Below are 23,412 nucleotides of genomic sequence, written 5' to 3' on the forward strand. Positions count from 1 at the left end.
CTAGTAGCGTATATGGCACATTTCTACAAATGCACTAATGCACATGCATCACAAGAATAAGATGAGCATTGCTTGGTGAAATGTTGTTTCTCCCCTGCATTCTCATTAAGATCCTTTAGAAAGTTAAGCACAGTACTGGCAGCTTCACTTTGCATTTTGGTGCATTTACCATCCTAAAGCTGTAACTTACGTCCTTTACACTGATAACAAAATCCAAACATAGCTTTTCCTATGACAGATTGTTTAGCTGGGCTCAGAGCCCAGCACAATTGCCTAATTTCTGGACTTCCTTTTGAAAACAAGCCCTGCTATTCCATTCACTCTACTTCAGAAAATTTTAGCATCTGCCGTCTCTCTCAATTCCTAGCAGCATGCCTCCTACACTCTGTTTTGATAAATGAAGTTGGTAAACAACAGACTAATGGTTAACTTTAGAACCAGGGACACACATTTAACATTTGTAAGATAAACTGTGAGTTATAGTCCTTAAGCTCACCATCCCTTCAAGAAACCATCACCACTGCCAAGCAAAACTTGTCATCCCCATTTGCCTACCAGCCCTTTTCTAACCATAACACAGTCACCTCACATTTCTGCGATGACTTTTTTTCCCCCTCCCCCTTAAACTACAGAGATAAACCATTTGCTTGCAACTAATTAATATATGGCAATTAGTGCTTGTTAAGCAGACCACACAGATATACAGAATGTATGGATGTTGCAAAGGCAATCAACTAAAACCACGCAGTAATAAACACTCAAACATCACTATCACAAAGCAGTATCTTTAGATACTATGCCTTGTACTTATAAAAGGAATAAACGTCTATATTTAAGGGGGTGCTTAACTACTAGCAAAGTGAGTTAGCTGGAAGCTGTATGATGTGAGATGAACTTTCTTTGACAAACTTTAAAAGGGGAGCTGTTCAAATGAGCTTCCTCTTGTACTGAAAGAAAGTCAGGAAAAGAAAAGGGAGGACTTGCAGATTAAGTATCTGCTTTTAATTAATGTCTGTTTTGCCACATACAGGTTATTTTGAAAGACAGCTTTATGTCACCTAGACAAAACAGGCGCCTATCTTAAAGTACTTACACATACCTGCCACCCTACTCCCACTACAATCTTACCTGAGCACATCTGTGCAGTATTACTTAAATAAACATCTGCCCATTAGCAGCTGGGTACCACCATATGAATGGTTCCATGGCACCACGTTGTCTGCACTCACTTTGGCTGCTTTTAGGAGAATTTAATAGAATTTCATCAACAGGCTACAGAATCAAGCAGTCTGGTGTAAGGCAGAAGGAAAGCGGCAAGGGATACAGGGATGATATATATAATATGCACAAGGAAAAAGAAACAACCACTTATCAATCAATTTAAAAGGATTTCAGCATCACCATTTCACATACTGAAATTAAGGTGACTAATAGAGTCCCAACCGATACCGCTTTATGCATTCATTCCCCTCCTCCAGCCCCAGATGGATCAGCTCATCACAAGTGAAGCTTATCCCCACAGAATCCCCCATACAAGAAACCCACCTTCTGCTGCTATGAGGCAGTGCCTCCAGCGGTTTATGCTGCTTTAACCACAATGTGGTGTGGGTTTCACATTCTGAGGCCATTCTGAATACTGCAAACCACAGCGAGAATATAGACTACAACAGGAAACAGATGTGGTGCAACCACAAACACTACCTTTACTGAAAGACTGAGTAGTTCCATGAAAAAAAAAAAAAAAAAGTAGTACAAAACCTAAATGGCCTCAGAAAAAATACCAGATATCCTCCCTGTAGGGTAAGGGCTTTGCTTATCCTAGAACAATAATGAATGCAAACGTATGGCCTCATGAAAATAGAGCTTATTCAAAATAAATGAGTTAATGCTGAAAATGTGGTCATATTTTAAGATGCTGTACTTAATGGTCAGCAGGAAGAATAACAAAAAACAACTTTGAAGTATCACTTCTATTTTCAAATTACAGACTGGATTGCACAGTGATACATTCTAGGGTCTTTCTTCTTGTCAGATACTGGTATCCAAGAGTGAACTGAATCCAGTGTACTAACTGTGATAAATAGGCAGATGCAGTGAATTTACCCTTATGATATTCTGGGATTTGAATGTATGGTAGTTTACACTTGTAATTTGATTGGTTTAAGTCTAGAGCCCAATCATTATACCTACCGATCTGTGAAAATAACGTTCAGGTCTGATTAGAGCTTGTGCAGGAGCCCTGGCAAAGCTATGCAGGGCCCCAAACAGGACTAGCAATCTGCTCAGGTCTAGCAGACCAAGGCCGGCGGCAGTAGAGACTATGCAGATGTACACTAGCTCATATCCACAGCACTGAGGAGGTGCTCGTAATAGAAACTGTTTGTCCCTCTTGGGCCATACTTAGGTTAGTATCAAACAAAAAGAGCCCACTTCTACAAGGTGCTAGACAGCCTCAATATTGATGACTCCAGCAGATGACAGCATGCAGGTGCTGGAAAGAACACACTTTCCAATGCAAATCTGGGAGACTGTCAGACAAAGCCAATACAATTTACTCAATTAACCTAATGCCATAAGCAGGGTGATAGTGTGCAAACCTTTACCTTTCATCTTAACTCATAAGCACAGTTTAATTTTGGATGTAGAACCAGAGTCATAGACCAGCCCAGGTTGGAAAGGACCTCAAAAGACTATCTGGTCCAATCTTTTGTGGGAGAGGAAGCCTAGATGAGATTATCTAGCAACATCTGTCCAGTCACATCTTGAAAACCTGCAGTGATGGGAACTCCACCAAATGCCTTGGAAGGTTACTCCAGTGAATGACTGCTCTCGCTGTAAAATATTCCTTTCTTATACTGAGATGAAACCTCTCCCAGTGCAACTTGTACCCATTGCCCCTGTCCTCTCCAATGCAGCTCCTTCTGAAGGGAGAGCCTCCATCCTCCTTCTAGCTGCCCTTCAAGTACTGGGAAACTATGATGAGGTACACACCGAGCCTTCTCTTCTCCATGGTGAAAAGACTTAAATCCTTCAGTATTTCCTCATAGGGCAGGTTCTCCAGCCCTTTGATCATCTTTGTGGCCCTCTCCAGTCTGTCTGCATCTTTCTTGAATTGTGGGGACCAGAGCTGGACACAGGACTCTAGGTGCAGCCCAAAAAGTGATGAGTACAGTGGGAAGATGACATCTCTACCTCTGCTAGCAACGCCCCTGTAGATGCAGCCCAGGATCCAATTTGCCTTCATTGCTACAGCAGCGCACTGGACTCACGTTCAGCTGCTTGTCCACCAGGACCCCCAGGTCCCTCCTAGCAAGGCTGCTACCCAGCCACACAGATCCTAGCTGGTACTAGGTTCTTGCGTCTTGTCATCTCATGTGTAGGACCTCGCGCTTGTCTTAAACTACATATAGCTCTTGCTAGCCTGCTCTTCCAGCCTGTACAGGTCTCTCTGGAAGATGGTTCTCCCTTCTGACATGTCCACCTCGCCACCCTATTTAGTGTCATTAGCAAACTTGGTGAAGGTGCTTTCAATCCCATCATCCAGATCACTTCTGAAAATATTGAACAGTGTGAGGCCCAGTCATCAGCCCCTGGGGGACCCCCACTTGTGTAAAGTGTGTGAGTTTTTTACTTTTGTGTGAAGTGTAAAGTTTTACTCACCCCAGCCTGAGTAAAAAGCACTGATGACCACCCTCTGAGAGCGGCCTGTGAGCCAACTCCCCCCCGCCACACCCCTCGCTGACCACCCATCCAGAAGATATCTTGCCAGTTTGTCTAGAAGGAGGCTGTGGGAAACCCCGTCAAATGCTTTGCTGAAGTCCAGGTAAACAACACCAACTGCACTCCCCATGTCAACAGAAAACATTATTTTGTTGCAGAAGGTGATCAGGTTGGTTAGGCATGATTTGCCCTTGGTTGGCTTTTCCCAATCACCTGCTTCATTTGGCTGGTGACAGTTTCTAGGAGGACTCGTCCCATTGCTTTCCCAGGGACTGAGATTAAGACTAATGGGCCTGTATTCTCCCGGGTCCTCTTCTCTGCCTCCTCTTTTGGATGTAGTTATAAGTCACCAGGGAGCACGTAAGCACCACGCATGCTAAGCTCTCTCTCAGGATGACTGGAAGAGAGGAAGTAAAAAATCAAAAATTTATAAACAACAGCTACTAACTCTGTATCTTCAAAAAATTAAAGATTACTTACAAGAATGGAATAAGCCTCTGTGATGGACTGAAAGCCCCCAGCTACATTACCAGACATTGCCAGAACTTTATTTATTTCACAAATACACACGTATCAGTAAAACAAAAACCGAAAACCCCCAAACAACTTCATGTGGTAAAATCCATAAACTGCTCTGATTTCAGATACAAACATCTAATAACAAAAGGTTAAGAATAACTTGCACATAAGCCCCAATTTTAAAAACTGACAGCCAGTTTTTGGACAAATGAATCTACTGATTTCTGAACTCCAGCACCTTTACCAGTACCAGCTTCCTGATCCTCAGAGCGGCCAGGAGACTCCACTTAATATATGGGACCTCAAATGCCCTGTTCAAATACTACTGCCATCACTACACCAGCTCTCCAGAATTTCTAGCAGGCACCACAGCTGGAAACCATCTCCTCCCCACGGACCCAAAGGAAAGATGCAATTGTAGCATTTATCTTCCTTCGGAAAGGATAAGAGGTAAGAGTGTTCTGACTCGGTGGCAATGCTTTGCATGTCACGTGTCCCACAAGTACAGGACACACTAGCTTGTTGTCTCCTTGGTACATGTTCAAACATACTCTCAGATATATAGTTATGGTTTACCTTACAGCATGAAAAACAACCCAGCCATTTGGCACAGAAATGTCACAGGAATAAAAGGTAAACAGTCTGAGCAGACCTTAAACTCTTGAGTCATTCTAATGACAAGTTGGGTTTCTTGCAACAGTTTCAAACACAGCAGAAAAACATCAGAAAACATTACCACCTGCACAATTTCAACATGGGTCATGCCAACGTGCTCTAGGATCAGATACAACTGAAAAAACGATGAGCTGAAAAAGTTAATTTCTCCTGAGTTTGGTCATTAACACTGATCTGTGTAAGATGATTGCAAAGAAGTATTACTGTAAGACAGCTGTGAAATACTGAATTCAATACATATATCCCAGATATTTCAATGTACCATGGAAAAAGATATTGAATAAGGCCTGTATTATACCTGAAATAGTTTAGGAATATTCAAGGTGTAGGCTTAGTTGTTTCAGCCCTGATTATCCAATGATAAATACCTACATGTGTTGTTTGTTTGATGCAACACATATTGATTGACTCAGTTAATGACACTGCTGATCAAGGCTATGACTGTTCATCTTCCACCTAAATGTTCATGAATCTTACTGTACCAGAGAAGTGAAAAACAACACTAACTCATTAAATTTATTTGGTTAAGGAAAAAAAGAAAAGTGGGGCAGCCACCTCTTAAAAATAACTAAAAGATAGCTAGAATGCCTTCTGAACATTACATTACCACTTTATCAGGCTGGGTTTGAGAACTATGTATTTTCAACTTGCTTCTTTAAGTAACATAAATAGAACAGACCAGAATGATTTTACTGTTACAGCTGCAGTAATATCATACAATTAACACATGTATCTACTATACAACAGTAGCTTTAAGAGAGGAAAAAAGGGACATCTTGTCTAAAGTTTTATTAGTCTGCCCCTCTAAAAAAAAAGCCCTCATCAACTATACCCTCTTTGACTGAGTTATCCAAACTTCAAACACAACTTGAGACAATTATTCTGTCAGTGTCATTATCTTACTGTTAACAGTATTTTCCCTCAATTCCAAATTGTTAAGTAATTGTTTTAGATATGAAATGGGAAGCCATCTCTTCACTGCATTGAAATCCTGAGAAATCAGCAGAAGGGACACCTGGAACCCTGTATATTTACTTCAGAAACCAAATGCCTCCAGCCAACTCTACAATTTCTTACTGTTAATTGTTTTATAATAGCCATTACCAATATCTAATTTAACAGTTCCCCAGCACCCTCAATTTCCTTTTGAGCTTTAATCATTTTTCCAAAGAATTCAAAAAATATATTTTTCCTGAGCATGGATAATATTCCTAATAGGACTGCAGTGAAGATAAATATGTAAAAACAGAATAGAGATTAACTTCATAAATAGCCCTTTCTATCATGCTGCACACACTGTCATAAGCTCATTTCTTTCACAATAGGACAACTATTCCTAGCTTGCTGATTAATCAATGCCAAAAAACTGGTCTTCCTAACAATGTAACTTAATTTTAGAAACAATTGGTTGGGTTCTTAATGAAATGGCTCAAGTCAGGTGAAGTGACAAGCAGGCAGGGAAAGGAGTTTATAACCACTGTGACCATCAAATATGACATCTCCTAGGCAATGTAACGCAATACATAAACCCCCTGCATTTGTAAAGAACAGGCTAACACAAAAAATTGAGCTGAAATGATGAAGAGGATGAGAAGAGAGGTTTTTCACAGGAAAAAAAAAAAGAGGCTCCTCTGAGAAGATTCAGTGGTTAAAAGACAAATAAAGATGCTCGGCTATGGAAATTAATTTTAGTACATTAATACATAAAGTGGAGTGGCAAGAGTCAGAGGGTATCTGTTATGTGGGCATATGCTACAGGGGTACAAAGGAAGCTAATTACTGTGATTTTGCAACTTAGCATTTGTCAACTAAGTCCTATGAGTAACCATACACATGCTTCACAGGAAGCACAGGAGACTAGTCAAGACCAACCTGAACCCCCACAGTGGTCTGGGGGACAGTTTTACAAGATTAAGTTTGGGAACACAATTTCTAATGCTCTTGCACATGGGCAAAAGCCTCTCTTTTTCCCTCTTCCTTCCCAAGGTACTTTCTTTCAGTACCTTGCCCCAGGAACTTCTTATTTTTAATTAATTCTCTACCTACCTTGGTGCTTTCCAGACTCCTCCATAAGCAACTATAACTGATTTTCCTGTAGAGGGAAAATACGTGGAAAGTTTTCTGCTGTTCTAGCAAGTCCAAGTGATTCAGGGAATAATCCAATGAGTGACTCAGCCAGTGCAAAGCTGGGGGAGGGCTCTGGGATACTTTCCACTTTTGGTGGCAGTAAGCTAATAAGTTGATTCAACTGCTCCCTTTGCTAAATCACTTCAATTCCAAGGGTCCCCGCATGTCCAAAAGCTTCTTTTTTACCATACGTATTTACCTGCCTAATAAAAGGTATTAACGTTCTTATAATCCTTTTCTCGCATACCTTTGCAAAGTTACGTCATTATGAATGGTATCAGAAAAAAAAGCTTAGGTTAGGAGCAAAAATAAAAAGCCTCTGTGAAGAAAGCTGAATAATTATCGAGAGGGATCACAAGGTCACGTGAATGCTTCTGAAGAAGCCCAGGTCCAAGATCAGAACAACCTTTTTTCTATGGTAATGCAACAAAGCTTGTGAGAAGAAAAAAAAAAAGCCAGAGTATTGGAGAGCAAGGGATAATAGCAGACTGACAAACAGTACTCAGATGAATCAGAAACAGAGAAGATAGCTCAATATCTCTTCACATCACTCCCCAGCTTGCCTTCAAATATTATTTTAAGTATGTCAGACTCAGTGAGGTCAGATAATGGCTCTAGTTGTTTTAGTTTGAGGGATTTTTGTGTTTTCCCTTAGGTAACCGATACTGACTGCCAGTAGAGGCTTGTTACTTTCTAGATGAGACAACAGCATAAGCTAAAATACAATTTCCTAACTCCAATGGGAAAAATCTAGGAAGCATGTATGACACATTAGTGGGATCCAAATGTTGTACTTCAATCGGCTCCATGCTGGGCCATTGGGAGCCATGAGGTTTACAGAGCTGTGATTAGCAAAATGGGACCGCTCATCTGTTAGCAAAGCTTGTAACAAACATCCCTGAGTTTCCAACGTGGAAAGTCTCAGTCAAACTGCACAGATGTGAGCAACAACCAAGTCTGAGAAAGGTAAACTTTTACTATTAACGATACGTGCAAAAAGGTTATAAAAGCCAGCGCAACTTTCCGCTTGAACACGTCTCGAATGCAGGCATCTGCCTCCGACACGGCCGGCCACTCCAGGCTCTCAGAGTTAACAGAAAAGAATACGGGCTTTTCAAGTAGGTCTCATCCAATCTAGTCTAAATATTTACTTTAGGGTAAAGCAAGGCACACTGAAGTGTTTGTTTCTAACATTTTCTATAAAGAAAACTTAAGACAACTTACTGAGCTTAAGGTATCTACATCTCAGCTTTCAGGGAGAAATGCAGATACATGACACAAGAACCATCTTTAAACTGAATGTTGAAGTCTTCTGTAATATCATGAAATTTTTAGGGCAGTAATTTTACTTCTTAGAAAAACACCATGCTTGCGTATGCTGATCACAGAGTCAGGTTACTCTTGGACAAGAGTTCTGGCTGTAATTACACAAAACCTTCCCTCGGTATCCACTTTCTGCTGCAAGGTGCTGGGAACCTCTCTCTGTTCCATTAGGTATGACAGCCTGTTGATAGCAGATCCCTCAGGACTTCTCTCAGAACTTGTCTGCACAAATGGTTTGTAACGGTGTCTCAACCAAACTTTTCACATTTCAGTTTTATTTAGTTATTCTCAATTTATCAAAAGCAATAAAAAGGACTTTTTAACAGCCCTGAATTGAAACCAGCATGGATGCTTTAAATATGTTTCTTCTTTTTCACTTTTACATTAAACTACTTCGAACAGCTGCAAATGTACACGCCTAAGTGACAGTTCTGTAGCACCATGCTCAAAAGACAAAGCAAAAAAGGAATTTTTTTATTTTTTTTTTGTAAATAACAAGCTTACAATGCCACAAGGTCCTGGCTTAGCATTTGGGGTCCACAGATATGAGGCCACTCATATTCTTGTATCTGGCTCTTCAACAGTCAGGAGACCTTACTAGTATGTGGTCTGTGGCTGTCATTTGTTTGCTTTGTAATACAGTTTTCCTATCTTGGTCTGCATCATGAAATTTAATTCTTCCCTAAATTCATTCAGAAGTTCAAAAGAAACCTCCCAAACAGAAACTACACAAAGTATAAGCTAAGTGCTGTTGTGGTTTTTTGTTTGTTTGTTTGTTTGTTTTTTAAGTAAGCCCTTACTCTATTACTAATTGCAAAAATCTGTAATTTTTCTTAATGCAGGCCTAGCAGGAGTTAAGAAATAGCTGAAAATTCTCTGACAAAGTAAGCTTTAAATTTCTGAAACTGGGATGGAGGAGAAGGATCTCTCCCTACCCTCTGCAGCACATACTTCTTATTCTTTGCTGAATGAAGATCCCAAGTGCCACAACTATCCAAACCAGGTGGATAATGAATTGTGGCCAAAATTAAACAGTAAAGCAACTTCAAGTATTTGTTTCAACTGCCTTGTTTCTCATATCTGCAAAAGCTTAATGGAAGCACACAAAAGCAGCTGTGTTGAACAGCTAGGAATTCAATGTTTTCTGCTTCTCAGTTTTCAAACCTCTGCTTCAAACTAAAGGTGGATGAGGTAGGATCAGTAAATCAGGCTTACAAGTCATCAGCATTTCACAATACAAAGACTAATGCTATGAGACAAAATTTCTCCATCGGAAAATAAATGGTGCATGCTTAGAAAACAAAATTTCCTTATTAGGGTGACGGAAAAATTGAGGGAGTTGTCATCAGAGGAAAATGTAGCCCTGCAATTTCAGGATTAGAATATGAATTAGAGCATTCTCTAGATGCCAAGCTATTAGCTCCTGGGTCAAACACAAAAAGGTCCTCTCTGTTCAAGATTTTTGTGTTTAAAAAAGTCTTAGCAGCATCCGCTTTCTGTTGTCCGACAAGGCTGGGTTCTGAAGACTTCTGTGTACTTATGCTGAAAAACAGCAGGATATTAGACTTTCCATACTAATCATGAGGATTAGAGACAGTAATGCCAGGCACGGCTAATAGATTTGGGAATGCAGAAACACTCCAAGTTAGAGCTGCACTCAAAAATCACTAGATAATGGTTGGACTGTATAGGAGGCAGAGTCTCCTTTATTTAAACTCACCACTAGTAGGTGTAAGTGGGTGTCATCTCTGGCTCTGAGAATGCAATATAGGAAGGAAGATGAATAAAGAAAAATGAAGCAAAGACTGAGAAATTGTGAAATATCAGCCATATCATCATTATTACCTCTTACCACACACACATCCACACATGCACACAGCCATTTATAACTGCTTTATTAATAGGAGCTTTGCTGACCATTTAAAATCCAACCTATGCCTTAAAACAGGTAGCGTACGTGCTCAGAAGACAAATATTCACTAGAGCAGGAAAACATAACACCAATTCAACAGAGCAGATCATACATTTTTAACCTCATAGCACGGCAGGAAAATGCTTTAAACCTGTAGCAAGTCAATGAGAAATCTTCCCTACTGGTAAGCACAATAGCAGCCATCCATTTCAATAGAAGTTTATCAGCAGTGAAACCTGACCGAGATAAATGACGAAGCTGTTGAGCCACAGCCTGCTTCTGCCTGCTGCAGGCTGCCAGATAAAATGGGAACAAAAGCTCCCTGCTGTACCCCCTACCAGTCTCCATTAACCCCTGCTGATGCTTTATTATCGTCTGGGGGCTCCAGAATAGCATAGCATGAATCAGTGTGTAAAAAATAAATAATAAAAGCTCCTATGTAGCACAAACAAACCAGAAACATGGCTTGCAAGAAGAAACATTCATTTTGGTAGCACTGCAATTAAATAATGGTTCTGAGGAATTTCACATACCAGAAGGAAAAAAGCACAATGTATGTAAAATCATGTATGAAAAACTACTTAAAGGCAACAATGCGCAAGTACATAAATGTGTTTCTCCTGCTTTTACCCCTCCTCCCAAATTCCCAAATACATACAAACACATAAAAGCAAAGCAGGGGCCAGGCATATATTCTGATGTCTTCATGTCCAATTCCAAGTTTCACCTTTTGGTCCTGTCACAAATATCCTCTTTGTTTCACCTCCTCCAGTGTCCTTTCTCCACATGTAAGTTTAAAACATTTACTGAGGGTCAAAGCATCTTCTACTAAACTGATATGAAAAATGGATAGGAAGGGCAGGGAAAGTGTTACAAATCTCCTCAGGATTCATGGTTGCCATAGGAGAGAAAGGCAGTGGGAGGAAAAGGGAAGACTTGAAATGTTATATATTTTAGCTATCATAGATGTAGATAGTGTCACTGCAGCCTGAGATTTCTGTAGCCTACCATAACAGCATCAATCTCTCATAAAAGATTACAGAGAGGCCACACAAGGTCCTGGGGAAAATTCACTAAGATTCATCAGTAAAGAAACTCATGACTATGTTTGCATTACTTGGCACATTGGGTGGGGGGGAAATCTACTTTAGACTGAACCATTCTCTTGGATGAGCACCCCCTCTTCATCCTATAGAGCCTTTCCATGCTTTACTACAGAAGCTGTACTGAACTTGCACACCGATCTATCACTATCAGAGGCCATTGATTTTCAGCCCATTCCTGCCCCTCTGAAGTGCAGTGAGCAAGCAGCAGTATTACATCTAAGGAAGAATACGAAGTTTTTCCTAAAGCTAATGCAACAAGCTAACAGAATAAAGACTCCCCAAACCCTCAAGGAATAGAATGGCCTCAACACAGGAAAAGAGAGAGACTGTATGCGTTCAATCCAAAGGTCCACCCATTCCAGTATCCTGTCTCAAAAGAATAATCAAAACTTACATTTACAGACCAGTATAATAAAGCAAATACATACTGAAACTTTTCAAGAAGCCTTTTTCATTCTACAGCAATTTACAGTTCAGTGATTTGTGGTTCAGAAGGCAATTCTAGGAAACTGCAAATGGAATTCCCTTCCACAGACTTACCCAGTCTTCCCAGTAACACACATAAGCTTTTAACATCCACAACCATTTCCACAACTTACCACACACTCTTTGAAGAACCATCTGCTTTTGTTTGTTCTGCACCCATCACCTGCCAGTATCATTAACGAATGCCAATTTCTTCTATCAAAAAAGAAAGTGTGTGGGGAAGTCCTGGTCACCTTACAGATAATTTCTTTGATTTTATAGATCTCTGTCACATACCCCTAAATTAACACCTTCTGCAATAAAAAAAACAAACCCCACCCATATCCTCAAAACTAAAATCCAAAAACACCAACGAAAAACTGTGGGAGAATTTCTTCTCTGTTGCTTTAAAGGTTTTAGCCAGGCTTTTTCAAGAGTTTCTGCACATTAATAAGTTAACAAATGTTAACTTTTTATAAAAAGCAGCAGCAGTAAAATCATAACTCTAACACTTGGAGCCTCATAGGAAAAAAAAATAAGGAGTAATTCTGAAACCTTAAGATGATAAATCTTGTCCAATGCCCTGCATAAATGTTACATGACAACCTGGAACAAACTCATTCTGCTGGCTCACATTGGCTTAAAAACAATGAAATGGAAATTGTTCCAGCAGACTTTGTGCCAGATCAGATATCTTCTGTCCTACCACAGACATTGTAATGTTGGCATAAACATTATATCATGTGTTCTAGCCAGTTTTACAGAATTGCAGCAGTGAGCTCATGCCTGATCTAGATGAAAATTTCTATCACAAACTGATCCAGCACTGAACAGAACCATTATTAACCAATATGGAACCACGGTCTGAGTAAGACTAAAGTGCATGAAAAAATCTCACTGTTTTGGCAAGCATGAGAGTGGAGGATGCCTAACTTTCCTTCTGCAAAATACATTCTAATCCAAGACAGTGTAACAGGGCTGAAGTGCTCAATCTGATATAAAAAGATCTCTAAGTACAGCTAAGATTCTTTTTCCCCTCTTTTCTCAGAGCTGGTATAATGTTAGGTGAATATAAACTACAGACTTTCATAGGTTATAAATCTTGTTTTCAGGACAAAGAAAACTGTGCTCCCTGAGGCTCTCCCAAGGAGTGCTTCAAGGCAACTCCCCTTGCAGGACTGGAGTTACTTTGACACTGAAGGAGAACAAACAATTATGTGACCTTCCAGCACAAGACTATGACTCTACATTGACTTATTTGAAGTTAAAAATAAATAAAACAATTTCATAAGGCTAGTGAAGATATTGTGCCTAATATGGTAAGTGCTGAAAATTATTTGCAATGGTAAGGATTCACTAAGGAAAGCTATAATCTATCAAAAGAAAGGTAAATCTACCAGGATACAGCAAAGGTAGATGGTGCTACTGTGCACCAGGTAGTAGCCAAGTCTCCCGCTTCCAGATAAACTTCTGGCTTTTGATAGTAAACTGAACAAATACTAAACAGTATTATTTTCTCAGACTGACAAAGAGATAATAAATGTCAAATTTGTTCCATAAATGTTATACAACAAAATAACACAAGTTTTTTCAGTGGGGGAGAGAAGAAAAATGGCATTTTTGTTTTCAATTAAAAGTTTAAGCAGAATATACCAGAAAGAAAGGAAAATCTGCCTCCTTGCTGGAACCCTAATAAAACAAGGGAGATGCAAAGTACAGAAGATTTGTGGGAGTACAAATAATTATATGTGAAATGAGATTTATTTCTTTAAAATATGTTCTACTAGCATCTAAGCTGGACAGCACAAAGAATGAAAGATAAATTCTTTTTAACCGGCAAACATTACTTTCATTAAAAAGCTTTTTTTCCTGATGACCTAAGAATTTATGTATTTAACAAATCCTTATCATACATTCTTAAAAGGCAAATCTACTACATGGATTTAATTTCCATTTTACACACAAAAAAATGGAGGAAGAATAGAGGGTGACTTGCCCAAAGACAGAGAAGAAACTGAATTGTTTCTTAAAGCACAAATGAAGCATTATCCCATTGCCCTTTTGGGCTATATCAGAATTTAAACACCTAGAAAAGTAGAATAACTACATTCTATAACTTCATGGAATTAAAAAAGCAAGTGCAATTACAAACCTCTATTTTGTCCGTTTTGGCATCTCCCCAGTATATTTTGCTTTCTGCATAATCCAATGCCAGTCCATTTGGCCAGCCAAGCGAGGTATTCACCAGCACAATTCTGTCTGAGCCATCTAATGCTGCCCTCTCAATCTTTGGGATTTCTCCCCAGTCAGTCCAGTACATGTACCTGCAAAGGAAATAAAATTTTAACAACTCTTATTAATCCAAACTTTCAATATTCACATAGCTTCTTCTGGACTACTGTTCCCCAAAACGACATTGCACACAGAGAAGTACATTTCTAAGCCAAATATATTTCCTTACCTAGGTAAGGATGCCCAAATCATTCAGAAAACATTCACGTGTAAACACACTGTCCCTTTACAGAAAACTCCTATATCAATCTGCTCAGCAAGACAACATAACCACCAGCTAAAACAACAAACAGGTCAGCACAGTCCCCAGAAATATCTTTGAACTGGAGAATAAAAAAGACACATAAGATGACTAGCCAGGCAGTCAAAGGGAACCAGTAGTCCCTGTGCCTCAGAGCCTTAACTTTCAAAGAATCCCAGTATTTCATTTTGAAGAATTTTATCATTGCATCTGCATACAGGTAGACACGGTTGTCTTCTTTACATGACCAGTATTTTAAAAATGCTAATGAACAGCTGCTCACCCAACCATGGGATCCAGCACAATAGCTCTGGGTTCTTCCAGGTCTTCTGATATCAAGATTTTTCTCATGGTCCCATTAAGCCTTGTAACTTCAATACGGTCTGTGCCAGTGTCAGTCCAATATAGATTTCGGGCAACCCAGTCCACAGCAATGCCATCAGGATGTGCGATCTGTGCTGTGACAACAAACTGACTACCTGACCCATCAATGAACGAGCGGCGGATGGCCCTAACTTCATCATCGGTCCAATAGATGTATCCTTCCAGAGGATCAAAGTCAATGGCAATGGCATGACGGATGTCCTCCAGTGGCAAAACGATGTCTGTAAAATCTGGGGTGTCTAAGGAAATTCGCCTCAAATCTGTCCGGCGGGCTAGAAGCAGCAGTTCAGTGGCACCTACATGAAGAAGGTAAAAACACAACCATCTTACAAACACTGTACAGTAAGCCTACAGATAGTGAACCTGATTCTGTACCTTTTGGTACAAGCTAGTCTAGCTACTTTGATTTCACAGGACCTAACCAAACTGATGGGCAACAGCACAGAGTTCTACTCAAAGGCTTCAAATGCTCTGCAGAAGAATAACCTCACAAGTCAGATGTGTTTATAGACAAAATTCAGTGGCCATTTTTTGTCAAAAATGTATTATGTTGGACATGTTTTCTATCCATATCATTCCCTCCAAAGGTACTCGAATAGATATGCAATGACTATGCTGCTCTTTTATGCAAATCAACAGATGGCCTGCAGCCTCTTAGATGAAAAATTAATTATATAAATAATTTACTGACTGTTTGCTGTTGTTGGTATAGGGGACAACCATGACAAACAAGCTGCATGTTTCCCCTTAGAAGGGGAAAAATGTAACACAGAATGCCGCAAGTATATCTCCTTTGAGAAACTCCTATCAGAGGAATCAAGATTTGGGAACTGACAACTGTCCAGCGATCACGTGAAGCAGGAAGGCTGTCCGCTTCTCCCGTATTTGTTGGGAACAAGCCTCTTGAATACATGAAGATAAATAAAAGTGCGTCTTATAAAGTCATTTTGAGCTGAAGCATACAAAAGCTTCGCTGGCTTTTAAGTCAAAAGTCAGAATCACAATAAATAGCTAAGATCAGCTTGCACTGTGGAAGATGTTTTCAATAGGGCAACACAAGCTGTTTAATAGTACACGTGCTGGGCATCTGATTAATGACAGATGTACTGACTGTCTATTCTAATTCATTCTCATTCCATTTTCTATTCTGTGTCACTAGATTTCAGTGTAATGAAGGATAAAAAACCACCACACCCCATTCCAATTAAATTGACTTATCAGTTTGGAGTCTCAGGGAGATAAGAGCAGCTCAGGCCTCAGGGAAGCCTGAGCTAAGGTGAAAAACGTGCGCATCCTAAATGCTGGGAAAGTGTGTTGCAATGGCTCTCCACAAACAGTGAGGGGAAAGGGTTTGGCAGGGACTGATGTAGGTATGAGGACAGAAGTGGGGGGAAGGTTTAGGAAAATAAATGCATCAAGATTGCAATGAAAAAGAGCTATCGCCAAGCCACATTCTGTCCATGTCTTGATCTTGATCTTATAGAAGTATAAATAAGGGCTAAAAGACTAAAACAGCAACAACTAAAGCAAATAGGTCGCTGACGAAAAAGGAATTTTGGTGTCTGATGCCAAATTTCTTTTTTAAAAAGTCAGTAATTGTTGTTGGTGCTAGATGAAACCTCACTGCATGCCAAGCTTTGGAGAGATGCCAAAGCAGCCATTGCTTCATTTGCAGCAAGTTTAACACATTAAAAACATCTAAGACACTTTCACAGTGCTGCAAGAAACAGCACCTTTCAACAACTGAAGTTAAGAATATTATTACAAGTGTTCCTGACTGGTAGTCCAGAATGGATTAAGATCAGCTTTGGGATCCTCTGTCCTAAAACACCTTGTGTTCAGAAACACGTGTACACACTACTCAATTGTTCTTCTACTGAATAACTCTTATGCATTAATTAATATCAGGACGGGGGAACCTGTAATTACATGTCTATGCATCCTTCAAAATAATATAAAGCATGTGACATAGTAAATGGAAAACAGGCATTTTAGTAAGATTTTTTTTATAATTACAGAATCAACTAATCTTGTTACAGCAGACTATATGTACATCTGTATTTGTTGCTACTAAATATATCAAACAATTCAGCATCTAGATCCAAGTGTTCAGCTACATTATGGTTATATGAAGTATTAACACATAACTAACCCCAGCTATTTAGGTTAAAGAAAGAAAAAAATCTCTAGTACTTTCTTTCTTACCAACTTCATGGTCATTTATCCAACTTACCTTTTCAACAAAACTATGAAAATCGTATTTAAAAACTCAAACAATAATACCTTTTTTGCATTATTTAATAAAATTAAGGTTGAGCAAATGCGCTAACCTCAGATTTCTAGACAGTTAGAAAGCTATATAGAGTTACTCCATTCAGAAAAAGTGTACGACATTATTTAAAAATAAGTTGCGTGCTCCAGCTGAAGTTCACAGTCATTTTGAGGAACCAATGCCTGGCCCCCAGAAAGACTGAGTACAACCACGCCTTTGCTGAAACTTGCCCCTAAAATTGACCAATTGACCTTCCAATTCTTCTCAAAGACAACTCATTTCAACAGCTTCAGTATCCTGCTTTCAGATTGCCACACTGTTTAGTCAAATAGCCCAGTGTCTACGCTTTAATTCTGCATCGGGAAATGCTGGCTTTCAGCTAAAGCATGTTGCACTCTGGATCCCTGAGCTAAGAATTTCATGGTCTTTATCTGGGGGCTTGGCTAACATTCCAGCCCCCACTAAAACACCACTCCCCACCCCTCCAATCAAGCAATAAAAAGTTTAAAGCTTACTTTAGAGCTATCACCCATCCATCTGCAAACCGACACCTCAGCTGCCTAGTTAGATCACCAGTGATTCTGTTCAGGAAAAAGTAGAGTAGCAGAGAAGCATCTCACCTCAAGGTAGGCGTAGGGAAAGACTACTCTGAATGCCTTCAGGCTTGCCCTGGCAATAGCAAAAATAGTAAATGCAAGAGCTGGGCACATTTATGGACTAATCCCATCAGTCCATAAATTACCACCTTGATAGCAGTCAAGAAAAAAGGTGGTCTCAAAACTAAAACAAACAATTTGCACTCGTGGCAAACACCAGCTGTATTGTTCAAAGTTTACCTATCTAGGCACTGATCAGCACTCAGAAGACTGCTCAAGGTACTCAAGGTTGCCAGGACACAACAGAATCAATCAGTTTTGTGCAATTCTATACCAAAGACCCGTTACGATGCAAAAGCTAAAATGTGACAGCAGGATCTCCAGACTTCTTCATTCTGCCTCTCCAAGAGAAACCCTGCCTCTAATGATGAGTATGATGGAGAGCATAATGGATATGGAATCATACTTCAAAAAATAGAATGAAAAAGCAGGAAAAGACAATGCAGGCTGCATGCCGGCAAACTTTTTTTCTGTTCAATTTATCAGCACTTACTGGGAGACTGGAACAAGCCATGAACATATAAAACACCTCAAACCTCAAATGCTTCATTTTCAAAAGGTGCATCGAGGCTGCAACCAGAGCTCTGCCCTCAGCATGCATTATGCAGACCTGAGGCAGTTTTTCCTCTGGATACCTCCAACTGCACATACAAGGATGAAGTGGCCTAGACCAGCACACAGAGGACTTGGAGCAGATCTTACTGCCCACGCTGCTGCCTTCTCTCTAACTACTGGCGAGCTCTACTGCACCCAGCACAAGCATGCCTGTAAACACAAGCGCACCTGGAATACGGTGCTGGGTTTGAGGGCAGAGACCATCAGGTCACCAGGTTCAAACCACGGTGCACAAAGTTCCCATGCAAACACTTGCAGGCGCAGTATGCATACGGCTGCGCCATACTTGAAGTCAGGTCCTTCTGCTTACCCCCTTGCTGATCTCCCACACAATCCCAAGTGATCTTAGCAACCCATAACCTCTTTTTAAAAAAACCCTCCCAAACTATTCAAATTGGGGACCAAGTTCAAGATTCTTTTTAGCAATGCCTCAAATCATGGGGTATTCAGGATAGTTAGCAATATTCCTAAAGTCCCTTACTTAAGATGTCTAAATATGGACATAAAAGATTTACTCCAGACACTTATTTTTGAGAGCTTTAGCCTACTTTTATTAAGTGCTTTGAAAGCTAGGATTACAAGCTCATGGATGGTGCATTACATTAGTCCTGGAACTAATACTTTCCTCAAAAAGTCACTATTAAAAATCAAAATAATTTAAATCTATGTGCTAGCTGAAGTTAAGGGAAGGGGAAGAAAAGGGGACACAGAGCAAGCATGCAGATACATGCAATGGCATAGCTTTAAAGTCCAATGTCTAATGCCCTGCTAACCTTTACAATTAATTACATCTTCTCAATGATATGCAGGCCTCAGTCATTTGTAAGTTATGGGACTGAAAAACCATCAGTGGTTGTTGAAGCTAGTACAGCTACACAGACACATGCTCAGGAATTCATACGTAATAAGTGCTAGACCTAGGACACGTATAATGCATTCTCTGTGTCCGAGAAATTAAGATTATTAATACCTCTTCAATAGAATTGCCACACATTTGACTGAAATACTTCTTTCCTAAATGTGTTTCCCCAGTTGTAAAGTTGCTGTTTGTCAGAAAGTCCCTGATACTACAATACGAACAAGATTTTTTCATCTAGACAAGCTCAAATTTAAAACTACAAAGGCAAAAGGACGTGTATGTGAAATTTATGATCTATTTTTTATTCCTTTTAAAAGAAATTAAAGAATTAGGGTGTTAAATCAACATCTTGGATCTGTGCAGTCAAACTAGGATTCTGGCTATTCCCGACAAAACAAATTTCCCACCGGACAGCCCTAAACTACAAAAGGAAGTGCAAATTTCTGATCACTGCCTCCCAGCCTGCAAAGGAAATAGGACGTGAGCATCCATGGGCAAAATAAAGACTCTTTTCCTGTAAGAGAACAGAATGGCCAAAGCAAGGTAGAAACAGAAGTCTGAAACAGTGCTTTTTCTTCATGAGGAAACTCGCATCTCCTTGCTCAGCTGAAGTCACCACTGGTTCTCTCAGTATAAACCACACATCCATATTGGTAGTAGCAACGTGGGAAATGAGTACAATTCACTACAGGCAAAGACAGAAGCTGAGCACTCAGGCAGACAGATCTTTGAGCACTATTAAGAATGTAACTCCAATGACAAACCTCTAAGACAAACCTAAATTTTCTTACAAAAACGACTATCAAACAGGTCATTTAAACATAGCACTGCCAAACTCAGAACAGCAATGCCTGTAATACTGAAAAAGAGAAATCCCAATATGTCCTGCAGAAGAGGACAATTTACCTAGAATATGACAACAGCAGGTAAAAGCTCCCTGGTAGAAGTGCCTGGGTTCTCAGACAGGACTCTTTGCTTCGGATGTTACAAACGGAGGAATAGCTGGCCATGAAAACTGTTTATTCTGCCTCTCTTTTCTTCGAGGGACAGGGTTTTACAAACTTTCATCTGGACAATGGGGGAGCTAAGACTTTGCTACATGCCTACATCTCAGTTAAGTAACTGTTTTTTTTTGTAAGAGGAATACAAATTAAGACATGAACAACCAGCCAGTATTATCAGTCATTAGAAAAATAGCTAAAATAGCCAATTCCAAGTTATTTTATATTATTTATATTATGTTATTTTTATTATATATTCCCCCACCTATTTCCTGAAACACTACAGAGAAGTGTTTCTAAATGGTGGGGGCGGGGGGGGGAGTATATTCATAGCTCACAAGAAGTGGTAAAACTCCTCTAAGGTGTGATGAAAAAAAGCCTACAAAACCTGAGGAAACTAACACTGGGAGAAAGGGGAGGGTGGAAAAGATTTCCTATAAACCAAGATTATTCAAAAATGCTAGGTTGTCATGGAAACCACTCAGGGAGGGTCAGCCAGCCTCACCTTTGGCTGCAAGGATCATCTGTCAATGCCAAAGCACTGCAAACACCGCAAACACGCACTCAAAATTCACCCGTCAAAATCTTTCCAGTCCAAGCCAGTACTCTGATCAGCACAGCATGAAATGAAGTTCTCTTCTCAAAGAGGCTCCTTTCAGCATCAAACAATTCAGTTTAGGAACCAGTCTGATTTTAGTCTACTACTAGAAGACAAAAGTGTCTTAAAGAGGAGAAACTCTTGGTCTCATTTTTCACCTTTCTTCACCTGTAAGTCATTCCCCCTTCTTCCTTTCCCAAAAGTCACACATATGTTCTAACCACAAACAGAGATTTAATCACTCACGGTTTCAGTCTGTTGCAGCATAATAGATATACCCTGAAATGATCCAAGGTAAAAATGTTCAGTTCTCAGGGTTCAGCTCTACTTTCACAGCAGATACAGTAGACAGGCAAGTACAAAGGGAAAAAAACAACCCAAGAAACCACCAGCAACACTCCCACCCAGCACACCTGAAGAAGAGAAAATAAATTTACTTTCCCAGGGTCACGGAGCAGCCTAAGAAAGGAAGTCAACAGACAAACACATACAGATTTACGTCTCAATCTGGTCTGGGGCTAGTCGTGTCTTTGTTCAACTGCCATGCTCTCCTCCCTTCCCCAAATCAATAATTGCAGCCTTCACAACTATGAGAAGAAGTTCCAGTGAATCTCTGCCTTGAAAGAGCTCTGGAAAGTTGTAGGTCACTGGCAAAAGCCCTGTGCCTACCACCTGCACTTCAGTGAGTGGACTGAAAAAAATCAGTCAAAAATATTTAATTGTTCTGGGGTAAGCTCATGTCGAAATCCTGAACCTGAAGCTTCTTCACGCTCCTCCCAGAAGTTAGCTCTGCACGGGATCACTGAAGTTCAACGAAACTGATGGATCTGATGCATAGTTTGAGTAGGCTGTTTCACTTGGGCTATGTGCTAACTCGTTTCTAAGTCCAAGAAGCAGTGGTATGCAACACTCGCTGAGCTAAATAAACACAGGCTCAATTTTCTCCCCCCTGCTTTTCTCCTTGAGAAGGGAGGGGCAGATTGTTTTGGAAAGATGCAATAGCAGAATGGTGGTTAAAAACGCAACATTATATTGATAAGCACAGGACAAATAAATGTTCTTGTGTAAAGTTTTTTTGCATACAGATGGACAACATGCTGTAGTAAATTGGTTAACAAAGTTTCTGATGGAATGAGAGCTATATTTTGCAAGCCAAATACACATTACGGCTGACTGGAAACATACAATTTGGCTTCTCGTGTTCAGGGAGTGGGAGAAAAGAGCAACAGCTATAAATTCTGAGACATAAGGAATGGCTGAAAAAGTGAACTGATGATTTTAGAGCATCTCCGCATGAGAAGGTGAAGTCCTTTTAATAAGGTTTTGGGTTTTTTTAAAATAACATTCCTCTACTTGCCTTTGGTGATTTACTTTGATACTAGAAAGGTGCCGTTCAGCACTTCAGCACAGGGCAGATAACCTGTGTGGTAGGTTGCCTCCATGAGGACAAGGGGCTGAACCTAAGCAGGGAAGAGGGCACTTCTGCGGTACAACAACCTGTTCCTTGGACCAAAGCATGCGAGGAGCAAGAAGATACAGCCCCTCTTGCTGGAAGTCCCTGGCCCTTTTCCTATCAGCAGTAAGTCAAAGGGAAGCAATTTCTCTCTTGAGCTCTTCAAGGCTTGTTCCAGCTGTTGTCCTTAGTACTTCAGCCTCTGCTGCCTTACCTTTCTACCTCTGCTTGGCAAGTGACCAAACCTTCAACACTCCCTGTCCCCCACATGGACTTTTTGTGCAGCTCTGCTTTTGGAAACATGCCTGTATTGGGTAACAACTGCTTTAGCTATCTGCTGCCACAAAGGAGTTTATCCGTGCGGATCAAGTATTTTAAAAAAAGCACATGAATTTGTGTCACATTCTGACTAAGTATGACCAACCCAGAGCAGTACTATTAAAAGCTTGTTCCTTGTACTGGCAGAAATGGAAGAAAAACATCTTGTGCATGTATTGGTAAGTTCTTACCAACAATCCTGCAAGGCTAATTTGGGAGCTGCTTTTGAGTTTTTCACATAAAAGCAGCAATTTATTTTAACAAGGTTCACACAGACACAAATAGCCACACAAGAATAATCAACAGAGAGCATGAAATAGGATGAAATTAAAAAAAACACTAAAAAGTAGCTGACAAGCTTAGAAGAATTTTTAACATATAAAATGATAAGGTCACAAAAATTATTTCTGTATACATTTTATTTGGCCTATTTACAGTAAATTTGGCTGTATCTGTTTCTTCGTCCATTTACCTTTCTCATAGAGAGATGATCTGCATAAAAGATGGTTATTTATGAGCGAGCTACTTATCTCCCAGCGTTTATTTTGATCTTGTTAATGTACTACAGCAACCACAGCACATCACAAGACCTATGCTTACAAAATATAATAACTTAAAATCATATACATTAGCCCACAATGAGACACTTACTAAAAGTGAGGGCTAGCAGCCTTAAGTCTTGATCACATCTTAGGTTTTTAAGGCTGAAACACTTTCAACACCTCTAAAAACCATGCCATTCTTTTCCATTCCTATATACAGATGTAGGTGCCTACCTTTATGCATGTGAAACTGAGAGAGATTCCAGGTGTGTGTGTGTAATAAACAGACATCCAATCTTAAAAAAAAATAATTGTTTTCACTGTACAATCCTAT

General features: G+C 39.9%; 1 protein-coding gene across 5 annotated transcripts in view; it reads right to left on the bottom strand.

Moving 5' to 3' along the window:
- The window catches only part of LRP6 (LDL receptor related protein 6), a gene marked incomplete at both ends in the record, with an annotated part of 124,299 nt that overhangs the window by 32,520 nt on the left and 68,367 nt on the right, over positions 1-23,412 (bottom strand). For all 5 annotated transcript variants that reach the window (XM_082014244.1, XM_082014246.1, XM_082014245.1 and 2 more), the window contains 2 exons: positions 14,000-14,171; positions 14,664-15,060. In XM_082014244.1, coding sequence (XP_081870370.1) covers positions 14,000-14,171; positions 14,664-15,060 — 569 coding nt within the window. The remainder of the gene's footprint in view (positions 1-13,999; positions 14,172-14,663; positions 15,061-23,412) is intronic.

Source organism: Phaethon aethereus (genome assembly GCF_964289735.1).
Source record: "Phaethon aethereus genome assembly, chromosome: 1".
NCBI classification, from domain to species: Eukaryota; Metazoa; Chordata; class Aves; order Phaethontiformes; family Phaethontidae; genus Phaethon; species Phaethon aethereus.